Here is a 16,155-nt window from a genome sequence, read left to right on the forward strand (position 1 = left end):
GGTTTGTATTTTCTTTGAAAAGTTGTAATTTCCAGTGGAGTTCAGAAGCAGCTCATATAAAGACTTCCTTTTCTAGCTGTCTAGACAAAATCATAATCCTGTGGAAAAAAAACCCATCTGTTAAACGCTGAAAGTTACCAATGTTTCCAGAATAAGTGAAAAACAAGGCTCTGCTGGAATGGCTACCCTGGTGCTTAAGCTTTGTGGTCAGAAAATGGCAACTGGCATTTTTCATTTTCCTGCTGACTGGTTCCTGGGAGCTGCAGGCCCTGTTCCCCTGGAGCCCAGGAGCAGCATCCCTCATCCTCACAGTCCAGCTCACCCACCTCGAGCTGCCCAGGGCTGCCCAGCTCTGTGAGGCTTCCCTGGGGGAGAGACTTCCTGAAATCAAAGAGAATATCTCCTGATTTCAGGTTCTTTGTCCTAATGAAAATCCATGGTGTATTTAAATATTTGGGTTTGGGGTACAGTCAGAAGGATTTCTTTTCTCTTTAACTTCTCTTACTAGTCTTTAGGAAACAGTAAAGCTGTAAAGGCTGCACTGCCCTCTGCAGAGAGAATCTGTGCAGCAGAAAAGTCGTGTTCTGGAAAGGACATGCACTCGATTTAGGATCCAATAGAGTGGGGTTTGTTATTTTTAGCAAGGAAGGATGAAAACTGTACCAAACTCTCCTAAACTCAGGTGTGATCTAGATCACGTGCTTTGCTTTTTAGGCACAATATCGAATGTCTCACCATGGAGTCTGCAAACGATATCCTGGTCCCCTCTTTTGATGGAAGGAGGAAGCACTGTGTTTTCCAAGGTGACCTGCTGCTGTTCAGCTGTGCTGGCTCCCACCCTGCCCACAGGAGGATCTGCCCCTGCAGGGACTATATCAAGGGGCAGGTTGCACTCTGCAAGGACTGCCTATAGCAGCAGCAGGGCTGCTCCCAGCTGGGGACAACAACGGGAGAGTTCGGAGAGGAGTTCCTTAGTACTTCCTGCACTTTGGTCCAGGTTTTCCGCTGCGGGCAGAGCTATCATTGCTGGGCAGAGTTGTCTACTAAGAGAGGAGGGATTCATGATAAACAGCTGTAACTGATCTTTTCTTCCTGTAAGGATGTTTGCAGTGTCACTCTTCAGATTCCTTCAGCTGTTTGCGAAGAGAAGCGAGTCTCATGTTCGACAGTGATTTGAAGATGACTGCGCAGAATAGTTTGTAGAAAATTTCCAGACCCATCAAACTTCTGTTTTTTGTTGTTTGGGTGAAGTGTTTTCTATTTTTTTAATGAGTTAGGACATCCCCCCATCATGGTTAGCTAAAGGATCTCAACTTCATTCCAGTAGAAAATTGAAAAAAGTGTGCTTGAGGGAGGGGATGCTGGGGAAGGAGGACTAACATTTTATTCAAGGTGCACTGCTTTGGGTACAGCTTTGGCTTGAATGGCTACAGAGTGGTTTCCTTCACAAGAACTTGGAATAATGAGAGAGCTCTGTACTCTGCTATTGGGTTATTTGGGCCCAGTTTTGTTGTTTTGGGGTTTTTTTTCCTTTTTTTTTTTTTAATGAAATCTTTGTATACAACAATATATTGTCTGCATCACAGCTGCTGCACCAGAGCAGCCTAAGCAGAGTGTCACAAATGAGCAAATAGGCAGTTGCCAGCGTGTGACACATCTTGGTGACTGCACAGCTCACTGGGGTTGTGGCATTCTTCAGTGTGGAAAAGCTACAAAAACACACAACCATTTTTGGAATGGACTCATCACAGTTTACTGGTCCCATTTAGAGAGTAATCCTCGGAATTTGCCCACGCTTCTGTTGTAGTCTGTCTACTAGAAATTCTGTGTGAAGCAAAAAGTATTCAGCATCATTGGAGCAATATTATTGTTAGAGCCTCAGTTTGCTACGGCTTGCAGTAGTTAAAAGTGTTGCTGAATGACATAGAAAGGTTAAACTAAGCTAACTATAATTATTGTATGGTAGAAATGTAAAATGTCTTCATAACTAGCTAGGTTTTTAAAGAGAAGTGTTTTTTTTTGGAGAACAAGTAAGAGGAGACAAAGAACTGAAAAGAAAAGAACTAATCAATCCTCTTGGGTTCTTTGATTGTTTTTCTGGTTTTAGGGGGCTGCTTGTTTCTTCTTCCCTTTTTATCAGGCACACCAATTACAAATTTAGAAGAAAACAAATCAGAAGTTCAGAATTTAAATCAAAGTTAGTTGGGTTTTTTTGTTGTTGTTGTTTTGTTTTTGTTTTGTTTTGGTTTTTTTTGAGAGCAGCAAGTTAACTCCTCTAAACTGCCTTCTTTTTACAGAGGTAATTTTTGTTATTTTCAGCAGAAGGTGACATGCTTGACAGCACCATTTGTAGTCAGGAAGTTACATGTTCAGATTAGTGAGAAACAAATCTGCAGTCAGAGTCTGTCTGTAGGTTTGCAATTTGGACATGCTCTCACCATGCTGGAATAAAACCTTAAATCAGCACAGATTTTTTTTTTCTTTTTTTTTCTTTCCATAAAAGGCATAGATGTTTTACATTTTCCTTTCTCGGACATATCTGCTTGGTTCAGATTTTTCTTGTAAGCAGTGTTCACTATCTGTGTGGGAATATTGGACGTGGTGACCTACCCAAGAGCAGGCAAGGGAGATGCTATTGCACTGTGGGTGGATAAATCCTCCAGAACAGTCTACATTTTAACTTCCAGTTTGAAAGCAGTGAATGAGCCTTTTCAAGCCTTTGGTTTCCTGCCTCAACACTCCTGACAGTGTTACCGTGTAACACCCCACTACATCGCTCTGCACAACACAGGAGGATGTTGAGTATCCAAAAAGGGTCTGCGGGTGCTGTTGAACAGCAAGGTCACCAGGATCTGGGTTTCATGATGTGAAAATGTGCTGTATTTTAGATTGATTTTCCAGAAACAGAACAGCTGGGTTCTCTAATGGGAGGCAAATTTTTTTGTATGAGAAGAAAACAAACGCGAACCGGTATGAAAATCCCTCCTGTTGCCATAGCTCAGTATTTGCTTCAGTCAGCACAAATGTAGTTTACTATAGTTTCACTGCCCTGGAAAAACTGGGGGAGGAAATTGGAAATGGGTCTGAGCAGGCATAACAATTCATTCTGTATTTATATAAAATATCCCCTGCATACCTGTGCATATTTGTGCAACTAGAAAATCCTGCCTATCACACAGTGTATGAACTTCCAGCTGGTGCTGAAAGTAAAGGCAACAGCAGGACTTGTCTTCATCAGTTCAGCCTGATGTTTTTCAGGCAGGAATTGATTTCGGGCTGGGATGTCACAGAATTATGTTGGAAACAAAGATTTGTGCGTGTGCACTTAAAGGATGCAAATCATGTGGGTTTTGCTGTAGTGTAATTCTTTGCTGTAAATACATGTTTGCTTGGTTCCCCCTGCTGTAAGGCCCACATGGCAATACATACTGCATTTGATTTTGCCTCTAAACCTTTAAAGATGGGAGGGGTTTGGTATTTGTTATTATAAGATTTTTCTGGTCTAGTGCTTTGCTCAACGCTAAGTTTGCCTTTACCACAGCAGGGAGAGTTTATTATAAGCTCTGTGTTTTTCATGCTGTAGCACTGTTTCTAGTCTGCTGAACCGAATTACTGCATTCTGGCAAAAATGAAACAGCAGCACCGATGCCGCTTGCATTTCAGCCAGGGACAGAATATCCGAATTGGCTTCAGAGTCAGTGGTCTCTGATCTTATTTCCACTGAAACCTATAGAGAAGACTCATTTGTCTTGAAGAATAACAAATCAAGACCCATAGCTTCAGTCTAAATTCCTGTAAAAAGAGACTATCATGAGAACTGTGAGTGCACAGACTCTGCTCACTGAGCTCTGCACACGCTCCCCGTCACAGCCGCCCTCCCTCGTGCAGTGAGAATTTAGTGAATCCTTCTGCAGATACACACTCAGGCAAATCCATGTGGGACTAGTGAAAAGTTTGAATTATTTACTAAAACCTGTAATAGATACCCACATTTCAGGCTAGCAGGCAGCTTTCTGTCCGAGTTCCATAGCTATTTTCTTTCCTAATTGAAGAATAAAGGTGTAGTCCAATTCTTGCACTCAAGCAAGGACATCAGAGAGGGGGGACCGTGCTGCTGTTTTCAGCCTGACAGCAGAGCTTGCAGCTTCCTTTGCTCAGAAGTCAGGTTTTTGCATGACTGCATTTGAATATATTGATCTGCGATTGATGGGGGGGAAAAAAAAGTCAAAAGTTGAATACGAAACCATTTTACAAGCTTTTAAACATATCTCTCATATCAAGACATTCTTTGTTTTAAAATTTTGTATTTTTGTATGTGACCTAGTTTTTTTCAAAAATCTTGTTCCTACGGGATTAGAAAACTTGAGAGAAGCATTTACATATTTATTAAAATTAACATAAAAGGCTTGCCTTTGAAAGGTAAAGTTGGTAAATACACACTGTTTAAAAATGCCAATAAAAACCTCATTTATTTCATATATGCAAGTTGATTTGCACATGTATAAATAGAGTTGCTTTTTGCATTTTTTGCTTAGTTTCTATGTTTCTTTTTGTAATTTATAGTTGCAGCAGTGTGTTTGCTTGTTTATATCAGATTATGTTTCTACAAATATTTAATGTTTATGTGCCTTTTTTACTTTCTTTGGGGTTTGGATGAGTGTTTGGAATATGGACACTGTCTGAACAAGTATAATGGAACACTAATTCCAGGTAAATTGTGCTGATGACTCTACAACTTAGTGGTGTGAATTTTGAATGTTTTTAAGTAGTGGAGAAATCTGTTCTAAAACTATATAAGGCTTAATAAGATAAAAGATGCTATAACTTTTAATAATTCCTGCAAAACATTGCTTCTGCAAGCAGAATGCAATTTACTGAGAATCCGTGATTTGGCATGAGAGCTCCTGCTGGCACGGGATGTCTGTTCAATGACCAGGGAGCAAAGGAAAGCCATCAACATTCCCCAGGGAGACAATGATAACAGAAAACCTCCAGGAACAGCCATAAGCTGATGTGATGAGCAGGAAAGCTGAAGATCCACATTGAGGTTTGCAAGGTGTTGTTTTTTCAGATGAAGGTGTCTGTGCACGGGGCAGTTCCTGGTGCTAGCAGGGAAAACAGGCCTTTTATCACAGCTGAACTGGCAGCTCTCGTGGGGAGGGACTGTCAGCTCAATGCAGATGGATTTTCTTTTTGCTGCTACTACTTTTCAGCAGTAGTATTTTGCAAAGCAGCTGCTGATCAGATTTCAGTTGGGATGGGGTTTAGCCAGAGCCAGGACTCTGCACCTTCCCAGCTCCACTCTGCTCCCAGCTGCTTTGTGTCAGCTTTTGCACCTTGCTGATTATCAAGAATTCAGACTCATTGAAAATTTCTCTTGACATCACCAGCTCCAAATCAGACTGTCATGTTGTACCACTGCCCTTTAAAATCCTGGGCAGCATCCTTGATCTGTCCTTAATACAAAAGGCATACCCTCTCCTCTCAGAGTGCATGGCCCATCTGAATTGCAAAGGTGATTTATGAGTTTGCAGCACTGTTCACGTAAACAAAACCCAAATTGCTTTCTCGGGTCTGTCTTTTGCTCAGAGTTCATTCCGGGACCAAATTTTGCTAGTAAAATAAATTAAATGGGATGTATCAGGCTGGATACAATCTCACATCCAAGCCTAATTAACTTTGTGACTCCCACTGGCTTCAGTGATAGCACAACTCCTCCATTAATGTTTCTTAAAATTAAGAAATCAGCCCTCCCTTTTTAATAAGTGTAAAGCACTGTATCTTAAATGATAAAGACCAAACACTTGCAGGGCATATTGTACACATATCAGCAACCAGCTTTTCTTGCTGTCAGACCATAGGTCAGCTCTGACTAAGTTGATGTTACTGATTAATTATTAAAGTATCAGTTGAAAACGTGGTTAAATTGCTGTTCAGTCAACAGCTGGGAGTCTGAGGGGTGGCAATTTTGATTGTTTATTTTTAGAGAGACTAGGAGTTAGCAGTTTCTGATTTCCCAGTCTTTTTTCCAGGGGTGCTAACATTTGGCATGGCTGTTTCCTTTGTGATGTTTGTCCTGCAGCTGCTATGCCTTCAACTTCTCACTGGTGATCTCCTTCCATCTGGAGTTCTCCTTTGGCCCCATTGTTGTAAACACAAGGAGAATAATGCACTGACGGATGTGTTTTCATTGGGGCTGAAATGGCCAGGGACAGAGAGGATTTTCTTGAGATCTGTTTTAATAATACTGCTGTAAATGTGACATCAAAACACACCGTTTTATGGGCAGTGACCTAAATCTCATCTACATATTTTCAAGCAGTTCTGCAGGGGTTTTTTTAATTCATTTGTAATTTCCAAATAAATGGAATGTGTAAACAGCAACTCCATGAATCAAGTGTAAAATGTTTGCTGTAGGAATGTGTTGGAAATAGCAGAGGCTGGACCCCAGAGTGCCTCAGGTGTGAGGCATCATTCGTTGTTCTTTCTTCCAGGAAAAGCAACGAAGTGCAGCCATTGCTGATGTGCCTTGCACGCTGGGACCTATTCATTTTTATAGGTGTCATCCTTTGCATATTCATGTAATTAGGAGCACACAAAAGTGTGTTTTAATTCAGGCCTCTCTCAAGAGCACTAAGCCACCTGTTTATTAAATGAGTAAATAAAACCAATCCTCAAAGTTTTGATAAAATGAGTAATGACTTCACCCTTAACACACAGAAACAGCTTTAAAAGATTAGTTGTGCTCAAGTGGTTGAAACCCTTCTCTCTGCTGGGCAGATCAGTGCAGGTGCCATTTACTTCAGTGCGTGGGACCAGAAGTTGTCACCTCGTGTAAGGGCTCACAGAACCGAAGCATTGAGGGTCCTGCTGTCCCCATGGCCACCAGAGCACGTGGCTGCTTCTGGTGCGGGAAAACACATCAGTATTGTCCCTGCAAACACCAGCCCTGGGTCCTGCAGGAGCCACCAAATCCTTGGCTTTAAGGAGAGCATGTAAATAACGCCTGGCATTTCCTGGAGCACCAAGTGCATGCAACACGACCTGGCTCGGGCTCCAGCTGCTGCAAAGTAGTTTGAAGTATCAAATAGGCACACAATAAATCAAGTTAAATTGCTGTCTGAGGGCAGGTAATTTTAATAGTGTAATACCCAGAACTAATTTATGTTCGTTAACAGGTCTGTTGCAGTACTGTGACAGTGAAAAATATTTTTAAGGAGTTGTGGGTTTAATTTGGTTTTTGCAAGGAATGCAAGAGAGGAGGAAGAAATGGCAGTTTTTACCAAAGGAAAAAAGAGAGTATATTTTGTGAGAAAAGTTACCCTGAAGATTCTAAGAGAGCTAAAAGAAAAATATCAGGGAATATTTACAAAGGTGATTTGGGCTTGGAGGCGTTCATCCCCCTGAGCTTGCTGAGCTGACCAGTGCACAGGGATTCTCCAGAGTGCAATTTGGCGCAGCTCTTTGGGTTCTAGTCTGCATCATTCCCTGGAGGAGTCTTCCTCTGTATGGGTGAAGAGGGTCAGAGTGTGAATAAACCCTGTAGCAATGTAAATTGGAAAAAAAAAAAACCTACTGAATTCACTGAAAGTAAAATACTGCTTTTTGCAAACAATAATGTGGAATCAAGGAGGGGTTTTAAATGTGCACAAGAACTTCAGGGCCAGGCTGGTACTATGGGGTGTTTGGTTTGAATTCTCCCCTAATAGGTTAATCCTTTGTTTTATTTCAGTGCTTGTGTTCCACTATATTACGTTCAAGCAGTTGGATTCAAACAGAACAGAACGCAGTGGTTCATATACTGCCAAGTTCCTGGGGTTCAGTAGGATGGGAGTTTTTTTAAATTTTTTTTTTTTAGAAGAGTAAATGTCTGTACTTCAATGGCATAGAAAAATGCTTTGTTTTCACTGTTGTAGAAAAAAAACTAGGGAGAATTTATTTTTCAATAAACTTTTTTCTTGTGTGATTTGGATTTATGATTGCTTTGTGCTTAAATGGGAATGCCACGAGCTGCCTTTTATCCCAAATTGCATTTGTGTGGCTTTTTCCAACTCTGCAGCTGGGTGTTTCTGTCGCTGCCCCACCTCTGCACAGGTAAGTTCCACACCTTAGCCAGAAGAACATCAGGTGAGTAATGAGCAGTTTGCTTTGTTTTGTTTCAAACCTGAGTTGGATAATGGATTACATCAAGCCTCCTTTCAGTTTTGTCTCAGCAGTAGTTGGGAATTCCTGCTTTGCTATAAATTTACTGCACGCTCAATTACAGCACACACTGAATTTACAGCACACTGTAAATTTGGGAGAAAGGGAAAGTGAGACTGGAATGGCACAGTGGCTCTCAGGCCTAAAAGACTTACTGGAACAATACACTAGGGAGTTAAAGACAGAGCTACACTGTGGTAAAATAGCAGCTTTAGAGAGGATTCCCCTGCAGGATCCAATTTAACATGCAAAGCACTTGGGAGCTTGTGAAACATTTCCATGTGGACCAAGGGCTCAGGTGTGAAGCTTTGGCCCACGTGGGATTGGGGTGTGCATTTGAGAGGTGCCGCATGAAATCACCTTGGCAGCTCTGAAGAAATACAAATGTCCAGAGTGAAACTTCTCCAGGGGAGCTGTCAGGGTGTTTCAGTGGCACCCGTTCTGCTGACTGGCCTTTTCTGCCCACCTCGGGCTTTGCTAGCCCAGCCAAGACTGAGGGAAGGGCTCTCTGCTGTCAGCTGCTGGGAATGTAGAGAGGTTTTGCTGGAGGCAGCCAAGAGTAATACAGCAATTAATGCAGGAGCAGTATACAGTGGAAAAAATAATAGTAAAAAAAAAAAAGACAACAGCTCTTTATCTGTTAAAAAATGTCCATTTGTAGCACAGTTGCTATGTGCTCTAAAAAAAAAAAAAAAAACACAACTACACTGGAGAGAAGCCACAGCTCTTTTTTTTTTTTTTTTTCCCCAGCATTACCTTTTTCTGAATTTGTTCTTTGTTGAGGTTTTGGTTTTTTGTTTTTAGAAGGGCCACACATAACTGAGCACAGTAGAATCAGAAGAGTACAGAACTCAGTAATACCAGCTTGAGATGCCTTGTATTGTCCCTCTCCCAATTAATGACACACACCCTGGTAAGCAAGAGCACAAATAAAGATGTCAGACAGATGCCTGCAGGCTGGGAGAGGGCTTGTGAGGCGGGTTTGGATATCCACTTGGCCAGTCTCTTCACTGGGGAGGTTTGTGCATTGTGGCTGCAGAGGGTGGTTTTTCCACTGTGCAGTGCTGCTGCAAGAGCCTTTTATGGCTGTTTCAGTGAGGAAAAGTATGTGAATATCCTTCACCACTTGCCCCTTTTTATTGTCCTTGGCATACTTCCCCTTGGACTAAATCGGGTGAAAATGTTGTTGGTTCTGTGTTGCTATTCAACGTACCACAATTTCCAAATGTTTCCTACCATCAAAATGAATTAGTGGAGGACACTGCTCATTCAGGCTCTTGTTCTACTTATTTTTGGAAACGTTTTCCTTCCTGTTTCATTCCCTTAATTGTTGTTCAGCTTTGACATCTAAAAAGCTGAAGAGACATCTGTAAAATGGTGAACAGCTAGAGTTAGATGTGGGCTGCGTTGCAGTCACATAATGGAAAAAAAATCTATGAAAATGGGAACTTGGAATAAAAAATACACCATGCAGCTGTATTGGAAAGCTCATTTGGGGGAGCTTAAATACTGAATACTTCAACTCTCACATGCTTAGGCTGGGTTTAGTCAAACTCCAGCTGGTAGAGAGTCCACAGATGGAAACGTTTTGCTGGGACTTTGTGCCGCTCTCAAAACACTTCCCCTCAGTGTGCAAGAGCCGGAGCACCCACTTTGCTGCCTCACACTCCCCTGTATTTGTTTATGCTTGTCAGGACTTGTTATTTTATTTTATTGATTATGGAGATTGCATTTAGCTAAAATCTAGGTAGTAAATCTTTGTAGCAAAAAAAACCTGGGAACCGTTTGCACAGAACAGACTCCAGCTGTTCAGTCTCGCCGTGTGTCCTGCTTTGTTGGGAGCCTTGGCTCGGGGGTCCTTGCTCCTGCAGGACTCAGGGAAGCACTGCCTGGCTGAACACATCTGCTTCCTGCACCTTTGTGAGGAGAGACCTGTCAAAGCACCTGTCAGTGCTGGATGAAATTGCTGAAAAACTCCAAAGAAAATGTACCAGAGTGAGAGCCTTTGGTGGCTCAGCAGGTCACAGCTGGTGCTGCCACTCTAAGTACAGGGGATTTTGGAAGGGAAGCTGCCAAATCCCTGGAGACCCCACTTGGCTCCAATTTCCTCCCCACCTCCATAGGAGGGTGGAATTGATGTGATCAGCCCAAGCTGTGCTGCAGGCTTGGGTTCTGCCCTGTGGCTCTGCCCAGGAAGAGGAGGTTGGCACTGCCGCTTGTTCAGTTTAAGGGGAGCTGCCTCCACTCCACTGAGGGGTGGCAATAATCCCTGCGGCCTGTGTCAGTGCGAGGTGAGTTCAGAAGGGTGCTGGCTTTGGTGCCAGCAGTGGGAGCTGACAAAATGGGATGTTTCCCAGTTTCTTGCCAAACTAACTTGGAAGAAAATGTACTTTGAGCCTGCCTGCAGCTGAATGTTGGTGTCAGTCCCTGCAGGACCTGAACTCTGAGCTTCCCTTCTGCAGCTCCTGCTGAGTGGGCTGGAGGCTTGGGGGCACCTGTACCCAGCACAGTGGGCAGCTGATCCCACTGAACAGGGGAAAAGCAGGATCTGTTCACTGCTACCTCCAGTGCCAATCCCGTGGCTGAAAGAGAAACAGCAGCTCCCAATCCTGGGGGGAACAGGAGAGGGAAATATCCCTGGTTGGTCTGTTGCTCGAATTAATTCTGCTCTCACATTGCGTAACCTGGCCCCACATGCCAGGCCACAGGAATGTGTTTTTGTGCTACTCCTGTGCAGTTCCTGCGTAAACACAGCCAGAGGCAGGGATGGGCTCTGGCACAGCACCTCTCGGTGGCAGCACACCCAGCACAGGCAGAGAGGTGAGAAATCACTGCCAGCACTGCAAAACTATGTGTAACCCTTGTGTGAAGCATCTCCCTAAATCTGTGAATTCCAGGGATAATCTCTGCTCAAGGAGCTTCCTCAGCTCTTTATTTGACTGCCGAGGATAAATGCGTTGTCGGGTTGGGAACAAACATTCCTGGTTTGCATATTATTAAGGCTTAAGAGATGGACTAGATGACCTTGGGCTGGATGACCTTTAAAAGATCCCGTCCGCCCAAAACTATTCTATCAATCCTTGTCCCGTGGCCTAACATCTCCATGAGCTGGCCCACAAAAGAGAGTAACAGAAACGCCTTCTCTTTTTCCCAGGCAGCTGGGATTGCTGAAATGTAAGTGTTGTTAGTGGTGAGCACCTTTGTGGTACATTCCCAGCTCAGGTGTACCTACAGCTGAATTTGCCCACATCTGAGGAGAAGCTTCTTGTCTGGGAACTCTGCTTCAGGTCCATTCCTGGAACATCATCAGGGAGCTTCTTCTGAGGCTCTTTTTCCAGCGTGGTTGGATGATGCTTATTTATGGTCTGCCTATTATAGCCAGAAGTAAAATGGAATAAATCAGCAGCAGATGTTAGTCTGGTGATGTTTTTAATGACAATCAAGATTCAAAAAAATCTGTCTTTTAGCTAGAAGTGAACATTATCATTTCCCATGCCAACCTGGTGCGTGTGGGTCATGGCTAGGGATTCAAGATCGCAGCTCGTGTAATCCTGACGGAGTTTCTGATGGCTCCCTTCTCTGCTGAACAATATGGCCAGATTCAAAGCATCTGCTCAGTGTCACAGCCACTTTCGGGGATTAATTTGCAATTCTGAGCTTGGCCAGACTTTAATAAGTGTCAGTTTGCAGCCTCATTCTGGCCAGTGCTGTTCCTTGTGTGAGCACTGAGGCTCCTTCCTCACATCCTGCGCACAACAAAGAGCCCTTGGCAGTGCTGAGGCTGCTGTGATCACCAGGCAGGTTACTGTGTTGGCCAGTGCCAAGTTTCAGGTGATTAGTGCGAGTGCTTCTGAGCTGTTGCAGCTTTTGAAAAGTCCACCCTCACGCAGCCTAGCTGGAAGCACACTTGCCATCTCATAGTTGGAAAAAATCAACTGGCACTGACATTTAATAAAGAAAACTCATAGAAACTGTTCCCTCTGAGGGTGGCTGGCTCGAGCAGTGTCACGGTAGATGGATGAGCAGTTATTTTCTCTGCTATTGTCACGTACCACACAGAGTCTCCTTGATGCCAGCTGGCTTTATCACCTTTTCTGAGAATCATTTTTTTCCCTGGACTTTGTCAAGTATCACAAGTATTTCTGTAATTTTCTTGTATTGACCTGCTTATAGCAGCAATGCTTTGAAGCACCTGTGGTAAGTGAAAACTCTCTGCAATTGGTTTGAACTAATCTGATAAGAGTATGATTAACTTGTTTAACCACATCTCCTTTTCGGGTGTCTGCACTCAGAAACATCCTCAGAGCATTCCAGGGTTCCAGAAGGAAGTGTGAAACTTCATTAGCTGAGGGTTTAACCTTCCTTTGTGCTTGAGCACATCTGTGCTCCTGTTTTCACTCAGCACTTTAACAGAACTATTTAATGCCTGAGCTGGGTGTTGGTTTGAGTGTGCTGCATACTTTCAGTGGTTTAGGACTTTGGTGTGGTAAAGGTTTTATAAGGAGCTCAGCCACCACCATGTTCCTTCTCCCCAGTTTTCTGCAGCAGTGGGCTACAAACAGGCAGCTGGACTGCACTGCCCTGGGAAGCAGCACTTGTGGCAGGTCTCAAGTGTCATTGTCAGAACTAGCAGTGGGACTGGAGTGGGAATAAAGCCCTCAGGGAGGTGGAAAAGGGGAACAGTACCAAGAAAACTAACAAACCCGTGAAATGTCTAATATTGTTGGGTTGGGGCCCTGGCTCTGTGATTCTGAGGCTGAAGCTGCCTGACAAACGCTCCTAATCAGTGAGGAAATACCAGTTCCACAGCTCCCCTCATGGAGCTGGTGTGAGAGAAGAAAAGTGAAAGTGTAAGACATTAAGGTCTTGTGCAGGAAGACAGGGTCTTTGGGGTGGCATTTGATATTTTAAAATCCACCTGTGCTGAGTACAGTGAGCACTCAAACACTTTCCAGTCCTTCTGAAGTCCTTGCTGAATGCTCCTCTGAAGTAGCTCCTTTGTCACCTTACAGCTGAGTGACATCATCCTGTGACAGCAAGGCACAAGCAGCATCAGCACTGATAGCACCACTCTGCACACAAATACCTACACAAACTTAATTGATCCAAAAAATGTGCAAACAAACGATAGCAGCAGGGCAGATTTCATTTTGCCACAAGGAATCCTGCATCAAGGCACGTTCTCTTTCCAGTACTGTCACTCTCATATGGGTGCTGTCAGGTCAGGGAAACCACTGGAGGCTCTCTTCCGACACATATCAGTGGGAGTTGGATTTTACCAAAGATCCTTAAGGACCTGGTCGAGTTAGAGATGATGGGAAATACACTTTTAACATCACACCTGTGAAAAAACCAGTGTCTCCACTACACCCCTCACTGATCAGTCTAGTTGTACATCTACTCGTATATCTGTAGTCTATTCTTATGTACCAGAAATGGGCATTTCTAGCTACTCACCTACTTACCATGGTCTTATTTCAAACTCTACAGTAGTCTGTCCTATTTTTTATTCACCTGTGATAAACAGAAGCAACAATACTGATTCTCTGTTGTGAAAACCTGGAATACATAAAATAAAGAGAAAATGGCTATGGCCAGAGAATCCAGTTTAATAGGCTGCTATACAGGAAGACTTTGTTCTATGATACATTCTGGAAATAGTTTTCAAATGTTACTTACAGATACTGTATAAAATAGGTACCAGTTTTATTGATTATACATCAAGATTCTTTGATCATTTAACCTGCTATTAAGTAATATGTAAGATGTGTGGTGGAAAGTGAGCAACACTTTACAGGACAATCTAAATCTAATGACTAGATCTGTATCTCACCACGAGATTGAGCCACTGCTGTGCCGTTGTCGGACTACAGAGCAACCACAACGTCACACACGCTGGTACAGCTGCATATGGAGATGAAAATTCCTTGAGCAGCTCCTCTTCCCTGCATGACTTTTTTTGGCTTTGGTCTGTACAGTAACACTGTGTGTGCTTGTTTGGTCCATGCAAAGCTATGAACAGTGTCTCATTAAGAAAAAATAGACTTTAAATTCAGGAGGTATCGTTTCAGTTAATTTGGGGTTGAAAATGCAGTATCTCTCTGATCACAGAAAGGGCTGTACCTGCTCTTTCTGGATGTCTATTTCAACAAGGGGGTGGAAGTAGCTACTGAAGTGTTTGAAGCAACACAGCTCTTGGTGTCCAGACTCTATGTAAGATTCTCTTAGTTGAAGAGGTTAGCAAGGATTGTACTCCTGTTACAGCATGTGTTTGGGAAAATACAGGCCAGGGGAGAAAAAAAAAATCCAAAACTCAAATCTGAAACTGGCACTTCATTACCCACAGGCTTACCACACCATTGAGAACACTTTCACTCTGAAATATACAACATGGCAGCTGGGTTCAAACTGCGAACTGCATGTTTTCTATTGTCACAGGAATCAATAGCATACCGGAAATAAATAAGAAAGAAAAAAAAAACCAAAACAACAAAAAACCGTAACGCTGCTGTTCGGCTGAAATCGCAAGCAGTGTGCACAATATGCCAGATTTACAGAGAGATTTCCCACTCAAACAAACTTCAACAGGAACAGACCACGGGGAAACAAACTGCATGTTCAGGAAAATACCATTGGCACCACTTGCCAAGACGTAGGACGCTGTGGTTGGACAGTCCTTGCTTCACTCGAACATCTCGTAGTGACGCGTTTGCCTCACCCTGGGCACCATGTCGATGAGTAGCCTGCAGGGAGAGCACAGAGGGTCATGCACAGGCACAGGGCAGCCCCAGAACTGAGTATGTTGTGGGTTTGCCTTCCTTTTTTTCCTTTGGATATTTATTATTTTATATTTATCTATTTACACTCTCACAAGCCATGAGCTCTAAGTTACAAGTCAGAGAAATGAGATAAAATGGAGACGTCCTCTATCTCTACCAGGTCTTCTCAAGGACAACCTGTCCAATTATGAAATGCCACCTAAATTATTTTTATTTCAAACTCAGTAACTTAACTACTTGAAGTCTGCAATGCGGACTCCATCAATCAATTACAGAAAACCACCTAAACCCATGAAGGAGAGGGGGGAAGAAGGTGAAGAAAAAGGACTCAGACAACGCCCAAAGCCCTCTATCTTAACTCACATGTATTCCTACATACTAAAATCCCCAAATCCAAGTTTCCAGAATTCCAACGTGAATATATAAATATTCATGAATAAAAAAGAGCTCAGGTGGTGTTACAGCCCTTACAGTTTTCCAGAACAGTTAGTTTTACAGTGGAAATTCTGATTATACTGACCTATTTAAGAGTGGTGCTCCCCATTAAAATGTTAATTGAATTTTCCAAGTTGAAAAAAAAAAAAAAGAAAACCAAACCCACACAGCTTCCAGCTGAGGGCTGACTGCAGCCTGGCCAAGGGCTGCTTCTCAATGGGCGTAATTCCAACTAAGATGCTCCATCTCCCACTTTCTTTTAGGGCAGATAAAGCCATAAGGGATAAAGTGCAAAATTTGTGTTGGATTCCATGCAGAAAAGGAAAATTGTGGCAGCAATGAAGTGCATGGCAGAGCTTCATTTGATCTTTTATTCTGTTTCTGGTCTGAATCAAGAAAGCATCTTAAAATTCAAGAGAAACAGCATCTGAAACATGAGCAGGAACCTTCAGATCAGAAGTTGCCAAAGGTAGGGCTGGGACAGAAATCAATAGCAAGATCCTTCTTTAAACTTGGGCACCTCTCCTTTACTCCAGACTTCCTCTGGCAAAGCAGCACTCAGAAACGTGCCATAAATGCAAGGAGGACTGATTTTATCTCTAAGTTTTGGTTATTTTTCAGGTATTGTATTTCAGGTATACAAAAAACCGAAAATAATTCCGATTTCCTTTTAAGTCCTGGTTGCTTTCCAGCTCGTGGGGGACACAGTCTTTTATGACCCTTTCCACACACTCTGCTC

At 43.0% G+C, this 16,155-nt stretch overlaps 2 protein-coding genes across 3 annotated transcripts in view; one reads left to right on the forward strand and one right to left on the reverse strand.

Moving 5' to 3' along the window:
• MGAT5 (alpha-1,6-mannosylglycoprotein 6-beta-N-acetylglucosaminyltransferase) overlaps positions 1 to 7,972 on the forward strand; it is a 114,684-nt gene extending 106,712 nt beyond the window's left edge. Inside the window, exon 18 of the mRNA XM_066190355.1 lies at positions 715 to 7,972. Coding sequence (XP_066046452.1) covers positions 715 to 913 — 199 coding nt within the window. The 3' untranslated portion in view covers positions 914 to 7,972. The remainder of the gene's footprint in view (positions 1 to 714) is intronic.
• A 5,734-nt stretch (positions 7,973 to 13,706) lies between these two features.
• The window catches only part of TMEM163 (transmembrane protein 163), an 88,103-nt gene continuing 85,654 nt past the window's right edge, over positions 13,707 to 16,155 (reverse strand). Inside the window, exon 8 of one of the 2 annotated variants that reach the window (XM_066190357.1) lies at positions 13,707 to 14,945. In XM_066190357.1, the coding sequence (XP_066046454.1) occupies positions 14,885 to 14,945 (61 nt within the window). In that variant the 3' untranslated portion in view covers positions 13,707 to 14,884. The remainder of the gene's footprint in view (positions 14,946 to 16,155) is intronic. The other variant, XM_066190358.1, reaches the window with a different exon arrangement.

This window comes from Chamaea fasciata, unplaced genomic scaffold (assembly GCF_029207755.1).
Source record: "Chamaea fasciata isolate MVZ Bird 193981 ecotype frontalis unplaced genomic scaffold, bChaFas1.0.hap1 SCAF_8, whole genome shotgun sequence".
NCBI classification, from domain to species: Eukaryota; Metazoa; Chordata; class Aves; order Passeriformes; family Sylviidae; genus Chamaea; species Chamaea fasciata.